This window comes from Natator depressus, chromosome 6 (genome assembly GCF_965152275.1).
Source record: "Natator depressus isolate rNatDep1 chromosome 6, rNatDep2.hap1, whole genome shotgun sequence".
Taxonomy (NCBI): Eukaryota; Metazoa; Chordata; order Testudines; family Cheloniidae; genus Natator; species Natator depressus.
Window position 1 is genome coordinate 12764970 of NC_134239.1, and position 25629 is coordinate 12790598.

General features: G+C 57.6%; 1 protein-coding gene across 1 annotated transcript; it reads right to left on the minus strand.

Annotated features, from left to right (window-relative positions):
* RAB15 (RAB15, member RAS oncogene family) lies at window positions 1-25581 on the minus strand. Its single transcript, XM_074954493.1, has 7 exons — window positions 25392-25581; window positions 10851-10911; window positions 9428-9488; window positions 8265-8342; window positions 6687-6776; window positions 6362-6427; window positions 1-3308 (listed from the first exon to the last, which is right to left on the minus strand). Exons 1-7 carry the CDS (start codon window positions 25513-25515, stop codon window positions 3150-3152), a joined length of 639 nt encoding a protein of 212 aa, XP_074810594.1. The 5' UTR covers window positions 25516-25581; the 3' UTR covers window positions 1-3149.
* Window positions 25582-25629: the final 48 nt, after the last annotated feature.

The following is a 25629-nucleotide window of genomic DNA, read 5'->3' on the forward strand; positions in this document are numbered from 1 at the left end:
TTTGAAATCACCTTTATTTTGTAAACATTTGTGTCTAAAATAATGAACTCCAGGAATAGGTCACAGGAGGCCCCCCGGACGGGCAGAGGGCGCCGCGGGCGGAAGGGGGACACACACAGCCGAGGACTCACGGGGGCAGCTTTGTGTTTTCAAACAGGACCTCAGGATGGGATGCACAGACAGTCGCTGCTGGAGACAAAGATCCATGGCTAACAGGTCATGGGGCAGGCAGGACACCCGGCTCAGGGGGCCTTGCAGTATCCATGCACCGGAGGAAGCCTGGAGGAGTTGGATCGAAGAGCTGGGAGCATTTCTCTAGGAATCTGACGGCCCACAGTGCAATCTTACTGCCACCCGGCATCAGGGTAACTCACGGCGCTCTGCACCGAGCCAGCTCAGCAACACAGCAGCTGCAGAGAGGTTTAGACCATCGCCTCTCGGTCCAGCACCAGCAACAGGACCTACCCAGGCAATGCCTAAGAGAAGCAGGCCCGCCGCCCCTCACAGCCAAGGCTTCCTGCATGGGGCAGTCAGTGCTGCTTTCGCGGATACGTGGAGCCCCCCAGAAGCCATGCAGCTAGGGGAGAGCGAGCCAGAGCCTAATGACCTCTGGCAGCAGCAGTTCCCAGCTCGGTACAGAGCGCGGCCTTGAGGCTGAGTGTGGAAATACACGGGTGGATTCCTAGATCCCTGCTGGATGGGGCAACCCCAGCAGGAAGGAAGGATCTGACGGGCGCCCTCTCCCCCTCCCCCAGCAGCATGCTCCACCCCCCTCCGCTGCCCGTTGGCAGGGGCACGGAGGGAGCCTTCGCCCGCAGCATTCTCCCCTTTGCAGCGCTCTGCGAGCCCCTGCTTCCCCCTTGTTTCAGATAAGGGCTCCGGGGCGCCTCGCCAGCAGCGAGCGGCCCAGGGAGGGGCAGGAGAGCTGAGCCGATCACATCCCAGCCCTCTGGCTTCAGCGCCTGCTTTCCTGCAGGGCTCCTGAACCTGCACTGCTGCCCCATGTCCCCGCTGGGTTTTACGGAGAGCGCCCCCTTGTGGTGGGACAATAGGATGGACTGCAGCAGGCAGCGCTCTCCCGGGCCTGCCCTGCCCAGGGCCTCGGATGACCAGGGATGGTGGGGGAGGGCCATAGCCAAGGCCTCTGATTAGCTCAGCAGCCCTCCTCGAGCAGGGCATGTGGAAGACACTCAGTCCTGCCCATACATCTGACACCACCTTTGGTGTAGTGGGTAACTGCCAGCACGGGCTCAGAAAGGGTTAATACTTGCAAAGTGAGACCCCCACCCCCATCCCTCCTGAGGCTCCCACAATCCCCTGCTTCTCGGACACCAGAAGGGGGAAGGGGTGGAAAATAAAGAGCACAATTTAACACATTTTGTGGGGGGCACAAGCCCATTTCCCGGCTGGTTAAGTGGTGTCTGCCGGCTCTGAAGAGCCTCCTAAGAAATGGACAGAGGGGCAGAGCGCAAAGCAAGCAGGGTCTGTCTGCCAGCCGGGCACTGGCTGGCAAGGAGCAGCGCCAGCAGGGATATGCCTTACAGCTCAGCTCCCAGTGGCATGGACAGGACAACCCCCGTTTCACTGCCCTGCGTGTAAATGCAGGCCACCCTGCGGAAGCTCCTGGACATAGGCTGGGAACTGGACTCAGAACCATGCAGTGCAGAGGCTCAGTCTGGCACGGACCAGAGATGCTCTCTCACCCCCTGGCTGGGCCAGGCCCAGTCCCACAGGGGAAGATGGCGGATCAGACTCAAGAATCTGGGAACATGCCAAGTGCACCAGGCCTTGGGCCGGCCAGGCAAGAGCCAGGAACAGGATGGGCCGACCCAGCACTGGCTCTAGATCTCTGCCACGTTCTGGATGGCCGGCAGGGCGGGCAATAAACAGGTGGCAGACAGCTCCTCCGGGATCCAGCCAACTGGACACGTGGCCTGAGTGACTCGTGACGTGACTCTCCTCGGCCAGTCCAGAGTGGAGGAAGGCCTCGGTGTACGTCCTCCCAAGGGGTTCACCTCTACCCGGGCCTGTGGGGGACACGGCCAAACAAACCTCCAGAGATCATTAGCCCCCCAGCCAGGCTAACAATCCCAGGGTCTGGCATCTTGCTGCCTCCCAGCCCAGGCAAGCCGAGACGAGCCAAGGGACACCTTCCACTAGCTGCCAGAGCTCTTGGGAGTCTCTGGGCAGTACAGCAGTGACCCCATTAGGGCCCAGGATGGCCTCAGAGCCCGCACTGGCACTGAGCGGCTGGGGACAGGCCCGTGGGGTTACGTGCCATGCCTCCTCTCTCCCCCTCACTCACCGGCCTCGGAGAGCCCAGCAGCTGGCCACAAGGCTCCTATACCCAGCATGGGCACCTAGAGGAGTGGTCCCATTCGCAGAGGCACTGGCCAGCCGCAGCTCCCACCGAGAGCCGGAAGGGATCAGCCCCTTGGGAAGGCCAGCCGCTTCCCTGGGGCTCCCGGATTCCTGTTTGGGCACCAGACGGCAGGAAGCCGAGCAGGTGGGGAGAGTTTGGCGGAGGTTATTGCTCCCAGGCAGCCCCAGGGCCACCCACCGCACGGACAGGCGTCTGCGGCAGCGCTGCTGGGAGCCTTCAGGCTGGCGACACCGGGGACACTGGCAGAAGGAGGCAGAGTGTTTGAGACAGCCAGAGCCGCATGTCCACAAAGCCCCTCTATGAAGCCGCAGCCGTGGATGCCCCACCTGAAGAAGGGCACGTTGGCAGTGGAAGGGCAGGAGAGGTGATTCCGAGTCTCTCTGCCCATGTTACGTGTGCGGCCAGGCCTGGCACTGGCTGCCCAGCAGTCCCGGCCGCTTCACTCTGCAGCAAAATGGAGTCCTTGTGAGCACAAGGAAGCGATCCCTGGATAGTGCAGCCAGAGCCGAAGCCCAGCCGGCGCCTGTGGGTGCCTCCTAGGAAGGCCGCACGCGAGGCTGATCCTGCTCCGGTTGAGGGTTGGGGGGACACCACAAATGCACCGGGACATCTGGCACACACAGCACGTCGGGAGGAACCTAGAGAGCACGGCAGACCCAGGGGACAGCAAAGGAGACACACCAGGGAGCCCGAGGAGAGTCCAGCAGCGCAGGGAGCGGAGCAGGCCGGCGGCAGGGCAGGGAGACCCGGGCAGCAGAGGGGCCCTTCAGCACCAGCAGGCTTTGGGAGAGTTCTCCACCCCCTCGGGTTTGCACTCCTCCTCCTCCAGCTCGGCCAAGTTCAGTTCGTCCGCTGCATACGAGCGCAGCCCGTCCAGCTCCTTCCTGTGAGCCTGCAGGACCAGCTCCGTCAGCCGGGTGAAGGACTGCGGGAGAGAGCCCAGCGTTAGGCGCTCTGGCCAGGCTGACAGCACCCCCTCACCCTGCCCTCCTCCAGCCCATGCTACTGTAAGGTGCCAGCCAATAAGGCTGGCACCTGGGAGATTCGGATGCTGGTCTCCCCATCTTCCCTCCGGGACCTCCAGCTGGCTCTTGGTGCTATTGTGATGCAAACAATGGAGAGTTCCTGACATTCACCATTGTGTTCTCCTTTCATCCCACTCTTCCACATCCCCCTTCCTGCCCCTCCACCCATCCTGGCTCTGACCAGGGAATGCGGGCAGAACTTACTCCACGCTATCTACAGGGTGAGTCGTAAGACGGCTCAGAGGATTGGAAAACAAGGCAATACCCTGACTTATCAATGGATTCCATCACTGGTTGGTGAACGTGGGAACGAGGCAGCTGATAACCTGGCCAAAGCTGAAAGATCAGGAACTCAGGTTGGACTGAGAGTTGGAGACATTGACACCCTATCAAGGGAAATGTTGGCTGAAATTAATGGTCAAAAGATGACAGATCCGCTGACTAATATCAGAGCATCTCGGAAAATCGCATCCTCGACCATGAGATTGTGGACAGGAATGAAAATCAATAGAGATGGGACCACGATATATCCACTCTGCAAGAAGTGTTGGGAGCAGACTTTAATACCTGCCCAAGCTTTGGAATGTACCATAAACTCTGGTGAGTCAAGCGTAACAGTATAATACAAGGCAGGCCAAAAAAGACTTTGAAGAGCAATTAGCAAAAGATACAAAAACTAACAGTAAATTGTTTTTAAGTACATCAGGAGCAGGAAGCCTGCTAAACAGTCTGTGTGGCCACTGGATGATGGAGGTGCTAAAGGAGCACTCAAGGAAGACAAGGTCATTGCAGAGAAGTTAAATGAATTCTTTGCATCGACCTTCATGGCTCAGGATGTGAGGGAGATTCCCATCCCTGAGCCATTCTTTTTAGGTGACAAATCTGAGAAACTGTCCCAGATTGAGGTGTCATTAGAGGAAGTTTTGGAACAAAATGATAAACTAAACAGTAGTGAGTCACCAGGACCAGATGGTATTCACCCAAGAGTTCTGAAGAAACTCAGACATGAAATTGCAGAACGACTAAGTGTGGTATGTAACCTACCACTTAAATCAGCCTCTGTGCCAGATGACTGGAAGGTAGTTAATGTAACAGCAATTTTTAAAAAGGCCTACAGAGGCAATCCCAGCAGTTATAGACTGGTAAGGCTAACCTCAGTACCGGGCAAATTGGTTGAAACTATAATAAAGAACAGAATTATCAGACACAGAGATTAACATGATTTGTTGGGGAAGAGTCAACATGGCTTTTGTAAGGAAAATCATGCCTCACCAATCTATTAGGGTTCTTTGAGGGAGGCAACAAGCAGGTGGACAAGGGGGATCCAGTGGATATAGTGTACTTGGACTTTCAGAAAGCCTTTGACAAGGTTCCTCACCAAAGGCTCTTAAGCAAAGTAAGCTGTCAGGGGATAAGAGGGAGCGTCCTCTCATGGATCAGTAACTGGTTAAAAGATAGGAAATAAAGGGTAGGAATAAATGGTCATTTTCAGAATGGAGAGAGGTAAATAGTGGGGTCCCCCAAGGATCTGTACTGGGACCTGTGCTGTTCAACATATTCACGAATGATCGAGTAAAGGGAGTAAACAGGGAGATGGCATGGTTTGCAGATGATACAAAAATACTCAAGATAGTTAAGTTCAAAGCCGATTATGAAGAGTTACAAAGGGATCTCACAAAACTGGGTGACTGGGCAACAAAATTGCAGATGAAATTTGATAAATGCAAAGTAATGCACATTGGAAAGCAGAATGCCAACTATACATATAAAATGATGGGATGTACATTAGCTGTTACCACTCAAGAAAGACCTTGGAGTCATTGTCTGAAAATAATCCGCTCAACGTGCAGCAGCTGTCAAAAGAGCTAACAATGATAGGAACCATTAGGAAAGGGATAGATGATAAGACAGACAATATCATGATGTCAGTATATACATCCATGGTACGCCCACACCTGCAATACTGTGTGCAGTTCTGGTCACCCCATCTCAAAAAACATATATTAGAAATGGAAAAGGTGCAGAGAAGGGCAACAAAAATGATTAGGGGCATGGAGCAGCTTCTGTGTGAGGAGAGATTAATAAGACTGGGACTTTTCAGCTTAGAAAAAAGATGACTAAGGGGGGAAGATGACAGAGGTCTATAAAATCACAAGTGGGATGGAGAAAGTGAATAGGGACGTGTTATTTACCCCTTCACATAACACAAGAAGAACCAGAGGCACCCAATGAAATGAATAGGCAGCAGGTTTAAAACAAACAAAAGGAAGCATTTCTTCACACAACGCACAGTCAACCTGGGGAACTCGTTGCCCAGGTATGTTGTCAAGACCAAAAGTATAACTGGGTTCAAAATGGAACGAGATAAGTTCATGGAAGTTATGTCCACCAATAGCTATTAGCCAAGATGGTCAGGGATGCAACCCCATGCTCTGGGTGTCCCTAAACCTCTGACTGCCAGAAGCTGGGACTGGATGACTGGGGATGGATCACTAGATAATTGCCCTGTTCTGTTCATTCCCTCTGGGGCACCTGGCACCAGCCATTGTTGGAAGACAGGAGACTGGGTGAGACGGACCACTGGTCTGACACAGGATGGCCGTTCTGATGTTCTTACTGTAAGGAAAGTGAAGCTATTTAGGGTTGGACACCTTGGATCAAGCTGTTACCAAGGACCTTGTATACGTTGCCAAATTCATTCCAGATTCCTGGCCTGAGACAACGATCATGGGACAAGACAATAACAACTCTGGGAGAACAGCCGGTTTCTGACCTGGGCCAAAGAAGAACTCCTGGGAGACTGGTGGGGCCAGCTGAGGGATCAGCTCAAAATCCAGTCTGGAGAGAGCAGGGGAAGCCACCAGCTCTGGGCTCTTTTCCAAGGTTCGCCCGTCTGATGGCAAGGAAAGAAGCCCGCCCGCCCCCCCATCTCAGAACACTGCTGGGCTCTCACCTCCTTAATGTTGAAGTTGGTGCAGGCACTTGTTTCGTAGAAGTCCATGCCGTACTCCTTAGCCAGCTGGAAGGCAAGAGAGTCCCTTAGACAGTCACCGAGCAGGGCACTGATTGCCAACCTCAGTGAAGACAAGTCCACCCTCCCCCTCCAGACATGCATGCTCACTCCTGAGTGCCGGGAGCACACGAGCAGCTGGAGGCCGACCGGGGGTAGGGTGGGGCCCGGAAGACAGAGTATGTGGGGTGTGGCCCCCACAAAGAGCAAGGGCATGGGCACCCGTTGAGGGGAGCAGGACATGCTCTGCACTGTGAGGCCCGCTCACCTGCAGGCCTTGTTCCCTGCCCACTTGTCTCTTCTGCTCCTCGTCCGCTTTGTTCCCAATGAGGATCTTCTGGACCCCATCCGGTGCATACTGGGGGGGAAGGGAAAAATTGTTAGCCCAACACAGCATGCACTGGGGCACTGCCGAGCCCTCCCATAGCTCCACCACAGGGCCCCAGGGCTCCCAGCATGCACTGGGGCACTGCCTGGCCCCCTCCTGAAGCTCCACAGATACACAGGGCATGACCCCAGGGCTCCCAGCATGCACTGGGGCACTGCCTAGTGCCCCCCACCCCCACCCCCCAGCACCATCACACCACAGAGAACGACCCCACGGCTCCCAGCCACACCCTGCTACCCCCACTGCAAGGACCAATCCCGGGGCTCCCAGCATGCCCTAGTGCACTGCCCAGTGCCGCCGCCTCCCTCCAGCTCCGCCGCACCGCAGGGAGCGACCCCAGGCTCCCAGCAGCGACAGGCCAAGATGTCCAGGAGCGACAAGTGACCCAGGGGCCCAGCTAAGACCCCTTGAAGGGGCCAGACCCAGAGGGCAGCGCTCAGCACCGTCCGACAGCTGAGCCCTTCTAAGGGGTCTCCACTGGGCACCCAGGATCACCCGTTGCTCACGATGGCCTTGGCCACAGTGGCTCAACCCCCAGTAGCATTTGCTGGGAGCAATGCCCACATGGCAGGGCACAGGCCAGGCAGCAGGCCTGCTCCGAGTCCCCAGGCCCTGGCCTGCTGCAGGGAGGGCATTTCAAGGGGTCAGGTCTTCAATCAATGGCCCTGGATGCTGCACAGGGATCGAGCCCACATGGGGGCCCGTTCTGGATGCACTGTGGCTGAGTTACTGCCCCGGGGCTATTGGCACAGGTGCCCTGCACCCTATCCCCAGGGGGAGTGCCTGAGCTGTTCCCACTGGGTGACGAGGCAGCTAATACAAACCAGCCGGTCTACAAACCCATTGCCACAGGTCCCACAGTTTCCATAGAGCTGATCTGTACCCTGCACCCACACCCCCTCCCAACTCTCCTGCCACATGTGCCCTGATGCTCGCTGCTCTCACAAGCCTGCCTTGCAGGTTGGCTGCAACCCACGTGCCATCGCCAATCTGCACTGCTTGCTGCCACTGCAGATCCCCTGCACTGCAGGCCATCGCCAACCCACTCCACGCACTGGCAGAGCCCCTGCTGCCCATCCCGCACACTGCAGGCCATCGCCAACCCACTCCACGCACCGACAGAGCCCCATGCCCCCTGCTGTCTCCCCGCCCTGCCCGCTGCAGACTTGTTCACTGCCCCAGAGGGTCCCTTCCAGCAGAGCCTGCTTGGCAGCCAGACTCCAGTTGTTAGTTTCCCAGAGGAAACAGTCTCTTCGCTCCAAGCTTATTCTGAGCTCCATCACTGCCCCGCTGGGGGCCTTGCCGTGTCTCGCTGCTCAGGGCTCAGCCCCAATACAGGCCACCCGCTCAGCCCGTCCAGACCAGGACACTGCCTCAGGCAGCAGGGACCCCCTCCCCACATGCGCTCAGGAGCCAGAGGCCACCAGGCAAGAAAAGTGGCTCTGAGCCGACTCCCACCTCATCCACGTCGCTGGCCCATTTCATGATGTGTTGGTAGGAGCGCTCGCTGCTGATGTCATAGACCAAGAATATCCCCTGCAACGAGACCCAGCACACAGGGGATGGGGTGGGGGAGCAGAGGATAGTCTTACCCACAGTGCACTGGGGCAGAGAAGAGGCCACCCTCCCTCATAACATGTGCTCCTGTGCACCTGCCCTCCGGGAGGCACCAGGACATGGGTGGGGACCTCTGGTCCCCAGCCCTCCGAGAGGCACCAGGGCGTGGGCAGGGACCCCCGTTCCCCGGGAGGCAGTGGGGCGTGGGCAGGGACCCCTGGTGGCCTCCTAGGACAGGCCACAATTAGCCTTAAGGGAACCCAGCATGGCCTAGTCAGTAGAGCCTGAGACTCTGGACACCTGGGTTCCATCCCCAGCTCTGCCAGCACCCTGCTGGGTGACCCTGGGTGGATCCCTTCCCCATCCCTGCGTCTCAGTGTCTCCTCCCATCCTTTGTCTATTGAGTTCTTTGGGGCAGGGTTGGCTCGGAGGGGTGGGGAGGATCCTGCCCTAGCCCCATCAGCCTAGCCCTGGTGCAGAAACCTTGAAGGGCAGAGATTCTCACAAGCCTGCTCCCGGTGGCACCCTGAGAACCCCATATACACAGTGCCATTTGCCCACCCGACTCCCTCAGTCTCTGGCAGAGCAGATCTTGCCCTCGGCTCCTTGAGCACTGAAAGCTGGGGGCCCAAACACTGGCCTGGAATGGTGCCAGAGGGTCATCAGGAATCTGCCGGGTCGCGTGACCCACTGAGCAGCAGGTCTTACAGGTCCCACTGACTGCCCCACACTGGGGCCCCCTGCCCCTTATCCTTACCATGCCGCTCGGAGCAGCATGTCTGGCAGCCGTGCCGCTCGGCCGGAGCCAGACACGCTACGGCGCTGCCCTGCAGGAGCACGCAGCCCCGCTGCCCAGAGCGCTGCCCGGGCGGCGGTGTACCTGCAGGGGAGGGGGGACAGCAGGGGAGGGGCTGGAGGCTAGCCTCCCCGGCCAGGAGCTCAAGGGCCAGGCAGGACGGTCCGGCGGGCCAGATGTGGCCCCTAGTTTGCCCATGTCTGGCCTAGAGAGAGACGTGTGCCGCCCACCCCCGGTATCGCCGTCAGAGCCAGGGCGGTGGCATTACCTGGGCTCGTCTGTAGTACTGCTTCGTTATCGTCTGGTACCGCTCCTGGCCCGCCGTGTCCCTGCAGCAGAGCAGAGGTCGGGTCAGTTGCGGACGTTCCCTGGGCGCCATGACCCCTGATGGGGATACAGCGCCTCCGACTGCCGCAGGGTGGGAGCAAGAGCCACAGAACAAACAGTGCCACGGGGAGGGGACGGGGGAGAGCAGCTGCAAACCCAAGGTGGGCACAAGCCATGGGGCAGGTGACTCATGGGGCATCAGTGGGGGCTGGTCATTGGTGCCAAACGGAGCCAAGCCCCATGTCAGTGCTGCAGCTGCGAATTCCAGGGGAGGGGCAGCAGTGCCACGTACCTTCCGAGGGTCTCGGATGGGCACACACAGCGGGGCTCATCTCAGACACCCCAAACACACACACTCTCCACCTTCGATGGGAGAGATCTGAGTGCTCTGTCCTGGTGCCATTAGCTGCTGTGCCACCTGGCTATTCGGCGGGTGGGTGGGCAGTGCCAGGATGGACACGGGACAGCTGTGACCACTGACACCTCTGCCAGGGAGCGCTGCAGCCAGCAGCTCCCATCTCTGGCTCTGTCCTTCCCCAGACCCTCTCTGTGAACTGGCAGGGTCTGTCGGCAGGAAGGTGGGCAGGCCTGCGACCCAGCACTCTACAGAGACAGCACAGAGAGTGCCCTGGGACCGAACTGCTGCCCTCCAGCTGGCTGGTGCGCTGGGGCCTGCAGCTCAGAGCCAGGCCCTTTAAGGAAGCTGCATGGGCACTGCAGGCTGAGGCCAATGGCCCACTCAGTTTTGTAGCCTGCTTCCAGCACTGGCCAGCAGCGGGAGGGTTGCGACCCATGGACAAGCGTGCAGCAGCCGGTTTGTGGTGGTGGAGTTTTCCTAGCCCCAGCTGCAGTTGTCCGTCTGTGGCCTCCACTGCCCAAATGAGAGATTTCTGTCTACGGGGCACCTTTGGTCCCAGAGCAGTTCACACACTACATACACAACATCCATCACCACTGCAATGCTGCCACCTCTGCAGAGGGACATGGCAGCTGAAGAACTGAGCACAGCATCACTACAGGACAGCTGAGGGTGGGAAGCGAACTGGAATGCTGCAACTGATGGAGACTAGGCAGCGAGATTCAGGGAGACACACCCGCAATGGAATTGGGCCAGGAAACGCAGACCAATGTGCCTGCTCTTGCAGAGATTGCCAAGGTATCTTTAACAACCCCAGGGGCACTGGGGGAGAAGAGCACCCCCTTCCGACTGCCACCCCTCCCTGCAGCAGCCACATGTTCTGTAGAGGTCTTGAAACAAAGTACTGGCCCAGCTGGACCTCAGCTGGTGAGCTTCAGCAGGGTCCCGGCCCTGGATCACCACACCCTTGCCCAACGCCCCTCCGGCCCTCGGCTTCAGCACTCACCAGATCTGTATTCGCACTTTGATACCGTCCACTTCTATGGTTTTCATCTTGAAGTCGACCCCTGGGCGAGAGGCGAGAAGAGAGGCGTTATGGGGAGCGGCGCTGCCATGCTGCTAGCAAGTGCACTGCAGGAGCCGCGGCACGGGGCGTGCCTGACACGGGGAGGTGTCCCAGCCAATTGACAGCCACACCCTCTCGGCACGCGCGTGTGGCACGGAGAGCAGAGACTTCCATTGGCCCATGCGTCCCGTGTCACCCGGGCTGTGCTAGACTAGTGACTGAGTTGGGATGCTCTACCCAGCATCTCGCCCCCCCCACCCCCACTGAGGGCTAGAAAGGTGCCTTGGTATAACTGGAGTCAGTGGGAGCCACGCCTGCTGGACACAGCCCAGTGTCTCCTCTCCAGCTCACAGCCAGTCTGGGATACCGGGGCGAGGGCCAGGGCATGGACAGGAGAGCGGACCGGGTTCTGCTCAGCTCCAGCAGCGCATTCCCCTTGGGGGCAGCATGTGCAGTGGTTAGAGGAGGGCAGGGGGATGAAGGTCTTCTGACGCCCTGGACTTCAGCTCACTTCCTGCCCAGCCTCCTCCCCACTTCCCAAGGGTCCCTGTGCCCCTGAGCCATACAATCCCACAATCCCCACTGGCATCTGTGCACCCCGCATCACCAGGACTCCAACCCCAAGCACCCGCAGCCCCCCAGGATCTGTTGGATTTCAGCCAGGAGTTCGCAAACCACCCCCCATTATTGGGAGACCTGGATGGGCGTTAGAGGAGGATTCTGGGATGTGGGTGGGACAGGCTCCAGTTCCCTGCATGCAGTCTGGGTAAGCCAGGGCCCCGGCCCCAGCCTGGCTGCTCTCCACACTAGGCAACAGCATCATCTTCAACTGTCCTGCGGGGAGCAGGCCGGCGTTCTGGAGACGCTGGCACAGGCAGGCTTAGAGCGCTGCTTCACAGGGCCCCCCTGTCGCACGGACAGTTCTCTGGGCTTTGTGTTTGCAGCTCTCCATAAACGGGCTTCAGGAATGCAGTGATGGAGGGGAGCATCACCTACTCAACTCGGCCAGCCCCCTGCTCTCTGAAGTTAGCATTAAGCTTCCAAGCATGGCTAGTCGATGAGGCACCGTCCCTGACACGCATGTCTCCTCAGCACTTCCTAGCCCACTTATTCAGAGAGGGAGAGAGGCTCAGGTCAGTCTCTTTCATAGAATCACAGAATATCAGGGTTGGGAGAGACCTCAGGAGGCCATCTAGTCCAACCCCCTGCTCAAAGCAGGACCAATCCTGCTAGGGACTAAATCATCCCAGCCAGGGCTTTGTCAAGCCGGGCCTTAAAAACCTCTAAGGATGGAGATTCCACCACCTCCCTAGGTCACCCATTCCAGTGCTTCCCCACCCCCCTAGTGAAAGAGTGTTTCCTAATATCCAACCTGGACCTCCCCCACTGCAACTTGAGACCATTGCTCCTTGTTCTGTCATCTGCCACCACTGAGAACAGCCAAGCTCCATCCTCTTTGGAACCCCCTTCAGGTAGCTGAAGGCTGCTATCAAATCCCCCCTCACTCTTCTCTTCTGCAGACTAAATCATAGAATCATAGAATAACAGAGTTGGAAGGGACCTCTGGAGGCCATCTAGTCCAACCCCCTACCCAGAGCAGGACCAATCCCAACTAAATCATCCCAGGCAGGGCTTTGTCAAGCCTGACCTTAAAAACTTCTAAGGAAGGAGATTCCACCACCTCCCTAGGTAACGCATTCCAGTGTTTCACCACCCTCCTAGTGAAAAAGTTTTTCCTAATATGCAACCTAAATCTCCCCCACTGCAACTTGATAACCCCAGTTCCCTCAGCCTCTCCGCCTAAGTCATGTGCCCCAGCCCCTAATAATTTTCATTGCCCTCCACTGGACTCTCTCCAATCTGTCCACACCCCTTCTGTAGCGGGGGGACCAAAACTGGACACACTACTACAGGTGTGGACTCACCAGTGCCGAGTAGAGGGGAATAATCACTTCCCTCGATCTCCTGGCAATGCCCCTACTAATGCAGCCCAATATGCCGTTGGCCTGCTTTGCGGTGGTTGTACAGTGCCTAGCACAACGGGGGTCCAACAATAACAACCACCTCTGACTTTTTGCTGAAAGCATCATGTCTACATTGGTTGCACGAAGGGGGCCACGCCCAGCTCGGACATGAGCTACCTGCTACCAGCAGCAGCTCTCCACAAAGCTGCTTCAAGAGAGGGGATTGTGGAGAATCGCCACTGTGCTCGGGGTGAAGTCTCTCGGGAACCCCCCTGCCAGATCAGCTAAGGTCTTCCAGAAAACCCCTCTACCTCAGCTCCAGATCTGACCTGCCGATTACAAAGCAGACAGGACCTTTGGGATTTTAAAGTGGACGCGACGTCAGGCTTATAACAAACCCTGCTGCGGGTTTTGCAGCAGATAGCATGGCTGCACAACCCACTAAAACCAGAATACTTCAAAAGATATTCAGGTTGCAGAGTCAAGCTCTCGAGAGGCAGGAATTGCCTCGACCTCCTCAACATGTCCCCTTCCCCATAAGCAGCATTATGACACACACAATCACACGCTTGTTTCTCTCAGTGCTTGAACCCAGAACTTTCGCCTTTACAGCACAAGAGGCCAACATCTGGGCTAAAAGAGTAGCAGGTTTCGCAGACCTGTGCTAACCGGCGGCGACGCAGACTCATCTCTGTGGGCCAGCCACCAGCACGTCACGCAACACCCACTTTGCCAGTGGGCTACACACAGCAGTGGCACATTGGGAATCCGAATTCCTTGCCTCTGGGCCGGCAGTGGGGCCTAGCAATCAGAGCCGTGGTTCCTAACAGCATAGCCAAGCACATAGGTTCGGCAGGTGCTTTCTGAGAGGCAGAGCAGCTAAGACTCTGGTCCCATTTCCAGTTCTGCCAGAAGTGACCTTATGCAAATGTCAGTCACCCGAAAGACATGGGAAGATATTTCCCTGCCTCGGAGAGTCAGGATATGAAGCCTACTAATAAGGGCTGTGAAATGCACAGCAGCATGAGCAACAGGCAGCAGAAGAGGGGCTCAGACTCGTGACGTCCCGACTCGGAGTCCAGTGCAGCTTCTCTAGGCTCGAGAGTATGTTGATGCAGGAGGCAGGCTGGCTGGCCGGCCCAGGCAGCTCACACAGGTTTGGGAGCATGTGCCATGCATCTGGAGTCAGCAGAGTGTTAAGAGCAAGCACAAGTTCTCCTGTGTCTGGGCAAGTGGCAGTTCCCATGGCTCAGCACTGGGGCCAGATCTGGACAGATTGTCACAGAGAAGGTGAAGAGCCCTTCTGATCCCAGGACTCGAAAAGATTTCGGGTCCCGGCTCCAAACCAGGGAAGTGCTAAAACCAGGAACAGTTGGGAAAGAATTTGGACACCGGCCACGCGCGCTGTTCCTTCCTAGCTTTGCTCTCAGGTAAGGCCGCACCCTTTGTGCTGAGACTTTCCAGTAAAATCCAGCCTGCAGCAGACACTAAGCCTCGGCCCGAACGGGAACAGTTTTGCAAAGCGTTAAGCAACTGTCTTTATGGAAAGTGCTGGGCATCATTGCCCGGGCCCATGTCAATGTCCATGTGTGTTATGTTCACAGCACACACAGAGAAGTTAGATTTTCTTGCTGGAACGTAACATGACCGTGTCCCTTCGAATCCCGAACGATAACGCACAGAGCTGCCCACAACACAGGCTGCTCCCTAGGGCAGAGCGGCCCATTCGCCTCGCCCTGGACTAGCCTAGCTTCTTCCAGGCTGAGGCTGACGCCCCCTCCCCCTGCCCCAGCCAGTAAGCAGAACCAGGAAACACCCCAACTCTTAAAGTGATAGCTTGCACCTCTAACCCAGTCCTCAATACACCACTGTTTGGAGACATAAAATAAACTGAACAAGAGGTTATTCGTTCTGTTGGAAACTCAGTGTTTTTAGTTCCCTCCGGGATTGTTTCCCTCCACACACACCTTAAATGTAACCACATTTGCAAATGCACATTTCCTTTGCTTTTTGCTACAAGATGCCATAGCTGCCGAGCCCGGCTACCTCTCCCACAAATCAGAGCTCAACATCCCAAGAGCTCCTCGGGAAGCCAAAAATAGCCACAGCCACTGTTTCTGATCACAATAGCTTCGTCATGTCTCATCCATCACCCTCCAAAGACGTGCAGATGATGGACCTGCAATAGCCAGCCTGCGTTATGTGCTGGTAGATCAGGGAACCCGTGCTCTGCGCAGTCACCTGGAGCGGTATGCAGGGTGCCTCCCATGCCCGGCACCAGGACACCGGCCTGCCAGATCAGCTGATTGCTTTCCAGAGAGCAAGGCCAGAAGGGCCCATTCTATCGAGTCTGACTTCCTGCCCAAGATGCCCACCCAGGGATCCCTGGACTCCTGGCTGAGCCAGAGCCCCAAGATCAATGCAGCAAAGCAGCCTCTGAGTGGGATGCTGCCAGTTGCTTAGGCCCAACATTCAGCAGCTTAAAGGGATTTTTACAGACCCTAGTAGAATGATTCCTCTGCTTTGTTTGAGTTCAGTGAAGGTGGAAATCCAACCCGAGGCCTCATCGACACACAAATCGTACCCAGTTGAATTAGTTCAATCAGAGTTAACCCAGGTGTGGACACTTAAAATCGGCTCACATCGATCTAGCTTCATTTGGAATTTACCCAGGGCAGCTAAAATATCGGCCAGCCTCAGAGTTGGGCAGGAAACCTGTGGTCCACCCACTTCGGTGCCCTACGAATCCGCCCCACACGGCTGCATGTGGACGGAGGCTTGTGCGAGCGACATCCCGCTCACTGCAGCCCAACAGAGGCGCATCCCCTCCTGAGCCCAGTGCCAGCTCCTGCCCATCCCAGAGACGGGGCTGCGCCTGGCCACACCTCCCCTAGGGCAGGCAGGCCAGACCCAGCTGTGCTGTGCCGTGTAGCTAGAGACTGCAGCAGTGGGGTGTTTTTTGCAGCTTGGGTTTCAAGTAAGCCCCTACAGTTCATGCTCGCGGCTGCGGCAGGACTGGCCCCGCCCAGACAGAGGCCTGGGGTCTTTCCAAAGCTAGTTTTTGTGCATTTCTAAGCCTGGCAGGAAGTTAAGAGACCTCTGCCATTCCCAGGAGTTTACGGGTACACATGGCAGCTGTATGAGCAGAGATCCATATCCACGATACAATATTTGACAATGTCTTAATGTTCAGTGTCGTGTTGGATTCTCCGTCACCGACTGTCTTTAAAGCAAGACTGGATGGTTTTCTCACAGCTCTGCACTAGGAATGATTTGGGGGCAGGTCTCTGGCCTGGGTCACGCAGGAGGTCAGATGAGATCATCACACTGGTCCCTTCTGGCCTTGGACTCGAGGAATCTCTTATGAGCTGCCTGCCTTGCAGAACCGGCAGCTCCGCTTCTCAGGCCAGCAGGACTTGCTGCCACCAGGGCAAAGCCCATCTGTGCAGGAGACAGAGCGTCCTCTGGGGCCGGTCCCAACCTGGGGATCAAATTCCCTTAGGAACTAAGCTCTCTCCCAACCTTCCCCACCCTTGCTCCAAGGGCCAGGCACGCTTCTAGGAACAATCTCTTCTAATGTTTTGGAAAACCAGACCAAAACAAGCCACTCCCTGCACTCTCTTCTGGTGGGGAGGAGAGGAGAGAACCACGACAGAAGTTAGTCATATTGCTGAGGCCTTACAACGGGAAGGCACTCAGATAGGACGGTGAGGAGCACAGCATAAGAGCTTATCTAGAACAGACAGCAAGGGAGTGCTAGATGTCTCCATGAGCCAAGCTCATACCAGGAGCAACAGCACGGGCCTCCGTGATCAGCGTGAGCCTGGGCCTAGATGGCTCATTTCTCCTCTGTACATTTCAGGACGTGTTCCTGGCGAAGGAAGGGGCGATTCCTGCCATTCACCAGTGGGACACCCATCCCATAGCACATTGCTGTCTCCAGCCCCGCCATTCCAGGGCCCTGACCATTCACAAGGCCTCACTTCTCAAGCCAGCGTGCTTGTTTAGCAAGACCTGTCACCCTAGGGAATTCCATGTAGTACGACTGACTCCTTCCGACCATGCTCACAGAGATGTTGCCACCAGACCCCCAGCCATCTGTCTTCAGCTGGAGGCCTTTCCCAGCTGACTAGCTACATCACCCACCTTGCCAGGTCTCATCCTTCGACCCCAGAGGGGCTAACCAGCACAGCACAAGGCGGCGGTGCTACGGGGCACAATCCCCATCAGTGGCGCTATCTAGGGACTCAGGCAGTGCTCTGGGAGGCAGTTATGCCAGAGCAACAGTCCCAGGAGAGAAATTTCAGCCAGCTGATGCCAGGGGCTGCTCCATGCTTCTGAAGCACTGCCCAGCCACACGCCAGCAAGCGCTTGACAGGAGTCCGAGAGCCCTCTGCAAAGCAGCGGGGATTAACGCCACTGCAGACCATTTTACAGCTGGGTCTGATCCCTTGTATCGCAACGCTGCCCAGGAGACGGCCCTTGGTGTGCCAGGTGCTGTACAGCTGCAGAACAATGGAGCTGCCCCGCAGAGCTGGTAGGCGAAGCCAGAGCGAGGTGGAGCAAGTGCCCAGGCAGGTTGCCGGCCCAGCCAGCCTTCCCCTGGGTCTGACCAGTGGCCTCATCTTCCTCTCCTGGCAGTGTCCATGCCAGTCTAGTGCTCTGTCCCTGCCTGCTGTGGGCCCAGAGGTCGCAGGGTCCTTTCAGTCCTGCGCATGGCCTCTTATCCTCCCCGCGATCTCCCGGGAAGATGGCACACTCTGGCAGAGGCGCAGCCGCTCGTGCTCCACCTGGGGGAGGGTCAAGGCTGGGCGATCCAAGGGGCAGCGTCACAGCCCTGTCGGAGTGAGGGGCACAAGCTGCTTTTGGGGGGGCAAAAGTCACTGTGGCAAACTGCAGCTACCCGCGTGCCAGTCACACGGGTTCCTTTAGTACCAGCACTGCCCAGGCACACGGCTGAGGCACTCAGCAAGGAGCCTGGGACCCCGTCACGAAGTGGGCGCCCAGTGAGAGGAGGGTTACCGTCACAGACAGACCCCGCCCGACTGCAGGGATCCTTTGAACCGCAGCGGCCTGCAGGCCACGTGCAAGCCATGGACAAACCTCCTAGGAAGGGGCTGTGAGGGTCGGACGCTCCTGCTGGGCACGCTGGCCCCATGGCACCTGTTGGGAGGGGCTTTGCGACCCCCCAGGCTGAGCCAGCAGTGCGGAGACTATGCCTGTAATGGGGGCACGTCTGTGTGTGGAGAGCACCCCCCCACATGGTGCCACAAGAGCCTGCCCCACAAACCCACATGTCCCCCCTAACCTCCGCTCCCCCAAACCCATCCTCTCCTTCATTTCTCAAGGCCCCAGTCACTTCCCACAAGTCATCTAAGCCTTCCCCCCATATCTGCCCCTCCAAGGTGCCCATACCTCTCTGTCCCTGTAATGCCTCCCTGATACCCCTTCTCCTACATCCTATTCACACCTCTACCTCCTGCCCCCTCAAATCCCTCTTGGTCCCAGGTGCCCTCCCCTACATACATATCAACCTCCTGCACTTCCTCCCTTCCCACCATCCCCAAATGCCCCCACTTACACCCCCCACCCTCCAGCCCCTCCCACCCCTATACGCACACCGATACCCCTGCTCTCCTCACCACCCCATACACCAGTCTCCCCTACATTCCCCTGCTTGTGGTTTTCCATAAAGCCCCATCACCCGAATTCAGATGACTCAGCCAGACTCTTCCTTCCTGAGGAACGCCAAGTTTCCAGACAGGGGAGAGGTCTGGTCCTTTAGAGCTGGGGTTTCCTGGCACAGAGAAAGCTCCTTCAAACAGATCGGTGTCCGAAAGCCCAGGGGTGTTAAGCCAGTATCATGGTTGGAGGCCTGTGCCCCTGATTCTGAAGGCCTGGGGGTCCTTTCGTGCGATACATCAGCGACACAAGCCACATGGAGCTCACTGCATCTCTCTCACGGGCTGAGTCAAACCCTACTGGTCACTTCGCTTCACCCCCACTCCTTCCAGGGAGTGCAGATAGTCAAGGTTTTCCAAGGAGCCATCCCCTCTGGGGGGAGGCCACCACAGGGGGTAGACACCACGGGGAGGGAGGTGGGGTGGGGACACACTCACAATTATTCACAGCAGCAGAACGATGGTGATCGGAATCCTGGGATCTGTCCCTAGCACTGTGCGGGGAGCGTGTTTCGTGGGTAGAGGTAGGATAACCAACGCACCTCTATCGGAGTGGCAATGTGACGGAGGGGATAAGACTTGGGTCTACCATAATATGGACTTGGATCCCTACCATTCTGGATCTCTCGCAGCCTATCTAAGGTAAAAACAGCCAAAACTGAAGTCAGTGATAAATCCCAGAGATATATTAATGAGAGCAAGCCAAGGCCCACAAAAGTCCACAATAACCGGACTTATTAGACTCTATTCTCTCCAAAAATAGCCAGTTAAACCTACGTGGAGACTCATGCACTATCTCGAAAAACTGTCGGACAAGCTGTGTTTAGACTAGAGGAACCTGAGGGAGCATTAGACCAATGTCAACAGCAAACAAAGCAACTTTAGTGACCTGTAATTCAAAAATGGGAGGTGTGAATGCTTAAAATGCTGGCCATAAAACCCCCGACACTCACATTTTCCCTCTGTCTTCAGGATAAATCTGGCAAGTCAAACTTACAGGTGCTGGAGAGACAGCATGGTCCAATGAATTGAGCACTGGGCTAGGACTCAGGACACCTGGGCTCCATTCCCAGTTCTGCCACCGACCTGCTGAGTGACCATAGCACCCTTTGTCTCGACCAGTTAGACTGCAAGCTCTTTGGGGCAGGGACTGTGATGTTTTATATATTTGTGTAGCACCCAGCACAATGGGGCCACTAGGCGGTACTGAGGCCAGTAGGCAGTACTGCAATATAAATAATCGATACAGACCAAAAGCGCTGTAAGGCTTGCACCAGCACACAAGGGTTAGGTGATCCCAGAATTAAAGATGCCCGTGCAACTGCAAAGAGAACCCCGCTCAGCCCGTGAATGGGGCAGCTAAGGACAGGCGGAATCTTTGGAGCGTTTAGCTGCCAGACTCAAGACTCTATTGTGCCCCTGCAAAAGGAGTTTTTTCAAGAGCTTAATAACTTGGCCAAAAATAGACCAGTTTTCACCAGGATGGCAAAAGGCTCCGCAACATCAGGGCAAGCCCCCTGCCAAATCACAAGTCCCTGCCCGAAAGCAAGGAGGCGCTAGCGCTTCTCAATGAAATGATTTTTTAAAAACATGGGCAAAACAATATGTTTTTCCTAGCCTCATTCTCGGAAATGGCTGAATGATTTTTGCTGAAACTTTCCAAAGAGATTCAGCCTGAGGCAGACACCCAGTGTGGGAAGTTTCAGCACAAACAGTTAAAGGTTGGCAAAGTTGTAAGCAATTGAAAAAAGGGTCTTATAATGGAAAGTGTCAGGCAACCTTAACTGTGGGTGGAGCTGATAGATGATTATTGTAACACTCACTGCCTGATTTACAGAGCTCCTAAAATAGTTTGTGAAGCTTTCAAAACCTCTCCTTGAGCCATCCATACTCAACCCCCCAGCCACCTCCCTTTGCTCTGGGAAGCAGAAAGTTGACACCCTGCCTGGTGGATCTGGATTAGGGTATCTGTGCCCCTGACAGAGTGATAGTGTATCAATGCCAGCAAATGCTCAGCATCAGCTATGGAGCGAGAAATTAGAGGAGGGTGGAAAACAAGCCATATGATAGTAGAAACCGGAAGCGTGGGAGGAGAGAAGGGTGGTTCTATTCATTATTAGGGGTATTGCAGTAGCGCCTGGAGCATCTAAACGCAGATCAGGTTCCCACCATGCGGGGCTCTGCACAGAGTGCAGAAACAGTCCCTGCCCCAAAGAGCTCACAGTCTAAACAGACACCAGGTGGAAAAGGAAACTGAGGCATGGAGATGGGAAGGTCTTTGCCCCAGGTCACCCAACAGAGCCATGGCAAAGCTGGAAATATATAGTCAGGAGTTCTGTTCCTGGTTCTAGCTGCCCTATGCTTTAATCCAGCTGGTAGGAGAACTTCTACAGCCAGCATGTGCAGGGGGGATAGGTCTGAATTGCTGCAGAGGTGCTACATCCATCCCCTTGCTTCACAGACGCTGGGGTGGGGGTGGGGGGTGGGGAGAACAGAATTGCCTGCTCCTAACATACTCCTAACACTTGCAGCTCTGAATTAAGACAATGACTATAATTCAACCTCATGCTTCAGGGCTTCCGCCAGTCATCTGCACAGGTCAGGAAGAAATTCCTCCTCTGCCTTCTTCCCTTCCTCCCCAATGCACAATTGGCCAGATGTATTCTGGGGTTCCCCCCAACACCTTCCTCTGGAGCATCAAGAATTAACCACAGCCAGAGACAGCACACTGAATACGGTAGTCTGGTGCTCTGACATGGACCAGAGAATCCTCTTTCTTAACTGGCTGGTTCTTGCTCACATGCCCTGGGGTATGCTGATCACCAGATCTGGGGTCAGGCAGGAATGTTCCCCCTTGGGGGGGGGGGTCTCCTTCCTCTGCAGCATTGGGCACAAGTTGTCTGCTGCAATCAGCTGGGCGTGGCCCCCCCATCCATTCCCTGCCATTGCAGGAGCCTTGGGCGATGGTGGCCTCTCGGTCCCTCCTGGTCTCTGCCTGGGGCTCAAACAGGCTAGCCTCCCGAGGCCTGAAATGCCTCAGTCTAACAAGTCTTAGGGCTCAACACTGGGGTGAAATGCTACACGGGAGGTCAGTCTAGAGATGATTAACTCCCTTCTCGCCTTACACTCGGGAACTAGCCAGTCGGCCGTACCGCAGGGGGGCAGGCCATTCCACCTGGGAAGGAGAAACTGCTGCAGGGAAGAAGGTAACTGGCACAACCCAATGCAGCTTTGCATTTCTAAGCGTTCAGCCCGTCAGTTTCCTGGAACTCTGAACACTTCCAGCTGCCCTGCCCTGAGTGGGCACAGAGGTGGGGGCAGAGCCGCCACTCCTGGCAGCTTGATTCACCAGAGGCATCTGACCTCCTGTACACGCCCAGTGTACTGCTCTTGGGCACAGCACATCAGGTTCCCTTTGCTTCTCTGGAAGCTCGCAGGAGGAGAGCACCCACTGCAGAGGAACCAAGGGCTGTGGATGGAGTGAGCGGAATTTTGTAGAGCCGTGTTTCTAATCATGTTCAATTAGTCCGGTCAACTGATCACAGCTCCTGCCTATTTCTCTCCTAGTGTATATTCATGGATTGGGGAGCCAGCCACCAGGAAGGGAAAGCTTCCCTTGCACCTTTTGTCAGGGAAGGCTCACAACCCTGGGTACAGGAGAGCGTGCTGGGGTTTCACCTACCAGTACCCTGGACGACCGTACTGAATGCCAGGCTGCAAGTGACACTATCCAAGGAAAAGAGCAGAAAGCAAATAATGCCACCTAGTTCTTGTACAGCAAGCAGGTCAGTATTATTATCCCCATTGTACGGATGGGGAAACTGAGGCACGGAGCAGGAAAGTGACTTGCCCATGGTCATCCAGCAGGTCAGTGGCAAGCTGGCCTCCTGAGTCCCAGTCCACTAGGTGGCACTGCCCAGCGGTGCAGTGCTGGAGGAGCTCCGTGAGCCAGAAGGTAAGTAAGAAAGAGCGGTCAGATCAGACCAATCAGAGCTAGCAGAATCTGAGCCTTTCCCCTCTGCAGGAAGCCAATTTATTAAGCCAGAAGCTTGCAGCGCACATCAAAGGCGTTACCCTGGCTTGTGGGAAGGGGCTGGCCCAGGCCTAGAGCACGCCCCTAACCCTCTCCTCAACCCTGCAGAGGCTCAGGAAAGGAGGCAGCAGAAAGCAAGCTCAGGGACACGCCCCAGGGAACGGAGGGGTTTCTCAAGCCACTGCCCAGCACTTTCTGCCCACTCCCGACCAGATCCGGAAAACATCTGTCCCGTCACCGGGCAAGGGGCGCTGCAGCCCAGTGGGGGATCCTAACCTCATGCTGCAGCCCACTGGAACGGCTCAGCGCCCGCCTGCACCCACTCTCGAGCCGCAGCAGCCCGTGGCCACGGCCCTTTCCCAGCAGCCCGTGGCCCTGAAGCATAGGGGTTGCTGTTCCCTACACGAAATGATCCCATCTAACGTAGCCATGGAAGTTTTTAAGGGGCACGCTCGTGGCCAGCCCTTTGGGGCCCTGCTATGCTCTTGGTCTCAGTGGCAGCAGGTACCACTGGGCAATCATTTCCGCTCTAGCTCAGCTGTTCTCCTTGGGGCCTTTCCAAGCTGTCCCAGCCTCTTTACACAGGAACCGCTCCAAGGCCCGGAGCCTTTTCCTGGGGGAGGGAAGGTGTTGGGAGGGGAACCAGCAGCCATGCCCTGGGAGCCCCAAAGATTCAGTTGCTAAGGAGCTCTTTTCTTTCCCCATGGCCCAGCTGATTGAATGGAGCAGAGCACTCAGTCCCTGCCACATCTGTTGCCCTTGGGGCAGGATTCACGGAAGGAGGGTGAAGGATCCCCCAGCACAGAACAGGGCAGCGCAGAACAAGGACCTTCTGGTTAACTGCTGAGTTAAGAGCTCACTGATGGGAGGACGAGACACTAAAGGCCGAAAACAGCCCCTCTGTGGCATGTCCCTGGGAGCAAGCTCCCTGGCAAAAGATGGCAGCCTGCATGGTGGATTTATAGAATAATGGACTTCAAATAGCACCTTCCACCCAATCCACACACACACCGGTCACTGACATGCAGCCAGGTCTCAGGCAGAGCACAGCGACTGCTCCACAACCGCACAGCCACACTACGCCCCGGTTTGGGAAGGGGAGAAACCCAATTTGGAATCCGGCCCCGGCACCCAGCCTGATCACCCTAGCCCCACACGCCAGAGGGCCTCTCCTGAGCATGGCGCGGCCAGGGCCTCTGTTTTACTCTTCTCCAGAGCCCCTCACGCCGGAGGCGAAGGCAGGTTTGGAAGCGATTAAGAGGGACTAGCTAGAACAGCACATCCAGGAGCTCCAGCAGCAGGGCTTGCAGCCCCCAGCCCCCTTAGGAGTCACCGGACCGGGGTACACAAGATTCATCCCCTGCCCCCTGACATTAGGCCAAGGGCCTGCAAGATTTTTGCCCCGCCCCCCGTGCCCAGGAGGAGCCCAGAGCAATGACCGCATCAACCACACTGGGAGGCTTTCTGGCAGATGCGAGGGGCCCCTTTGTGGGTAGAGAGCACCCAGAAAACCTTGCTGAGGTTCCCCCGGTGCCCCCCAGGGGCCAGGGGCTACTCACAGTGGGTAATGGGTGACAGGGCCCCCAGCAGCAGCCCCTCACCCAAGAGCTGGGAGAGCTTCCATGGAAAGGATCAGGGTTCCCAACCCAGCCTCACCGATTTACCCCTCCACCCCATGACTCTCAGCCTGGCCCCATCGATTCCCTCCTCCGCAGTTCCCAGCCTGGCCCCACACATTTCTCTCCCCCCCCGCCCCGGCCGGGGCCCATCGATTCCCCTCCCCCGCGGCTTCTCTCATCCCGGGCCCATCGATCCCCCTCCCCCGCCCGCACTCGGGGCAGCGCGGGGATGAACAAAGAGCCGGAACCGAGCGCTCAGCCACAGCCGCCCCCGCGGGTCCCTCGGCCGGGCGCCCTCGCAGGGACCCAACGAGCTGCCGCGATGCTGCACAGCGGGCAGGCTCCCAGTGCGCCCCTCCCTCCAGACCTGGTCCCCCACCCCCACACCCAGCCCCCCACCAGCACCAGTGCGTCCCTCCCCCCAGACCTGGTCCCCCACGCCCAGCCCCCCACCAGCACCAGTGCGTCCCTCCCCCCAGACCTGGTCCCCCACCCCCACACCCAGCCCCCCACCAGCACCAGTGCGTCCCTCCCCCCAGACCTGGTCCCCCACGCCCAGCCCCCCACCAGCACCAGTGCGTCCCTCCCCCCAGACCTGGTCCCCCACCCCCACACCCAGCCCCCCACCAGCACCAGTGCGCCCCTCCCTCCAGACCTGGTCCCCCACCCCCACGCCCAGCCCCCCACCAGCACCAGTGCATCCCTCCCCCCAGACCTGGTCCCCCACCCCCACCCTCAGCCCCCCACCAGCACCAGTGCGCCTGCTCCCTCCAGACCTGATCCCCTACCCCCACTCCCAGCCCTCCCAGCATCAGTGCACCCCTCCCCCCAGACCTGGTCCCCTGCCCTTATACCCAGCCCCCCCCCGGCACCAGTGTACACCCCCCCCCCAGACCTGGTCCCCTACCCCCATGCCCAGCCCCCCCCATCAGTGCACCCCTGCCCCCAACGCCCACAGCCCCATACCCAGCCCCCCCAGCACCAGTGCACCCCCCCAGACCTGGTCCCCTATCCCCACGCCCAGCCCCCCCGATCAGTGCACCCCTGCCCCCAACGCCCGCAGCCCCATGCCCAGCCCCCCCGGCACCTGTGCACCTGCCCAGCGCCCCCGGAATCAGCGCGCCGGCGCCCCGGCGGGGGGGAAGATGCGCCGGGAGCCCCCCGAGGCCCGGCGCGGCCCGTACCGATGGTGGAGATGTGCGAGGGGTGGAACTCGTTGTCGGTGAAGCGGCAGAGCAGGCAGGTCTTGCCCACGCCCGAGTCCCCGAGCAGCAGCAGCCGGAACAGCACGTCGTACTGCTTGGCCATGGCGGGGAGCCGGGGCGGGCTGCGGGCTGCGGGCTCAGCCCCGCGCCGCGCCTGCCGCTGCCATCGCCGCCCGCCCGCCGCGTCCGGCCGGGCTGCCGCCGCCGGGACCGCGCC

Bases quoted from the DNA above. Each gene is read 5' to 3' on its own strand.
- RAB15 (XM_074954493.1), bottom strand. From the start codon at position 25,515: ATGGCCAAGCAGTACGACGTGCTGTTCCGGCTGCTGCTGCTCGGGGAC. The intron at 9,489-10,850 runs GTGAGTGCTGAA...GCTCTGCTGCAG, and splicing joins AAAGTGCGAATACAGATCTG to GGACACGGCGGGCCAGGAGC. The intron at 6,777-8,264 runs GTGGGAGTCGGC...CTTCCCCCCCAG, and splicing joins GGGCCAGCGACGTGGATGAG to TATGCACCGGATGGGGTCCA.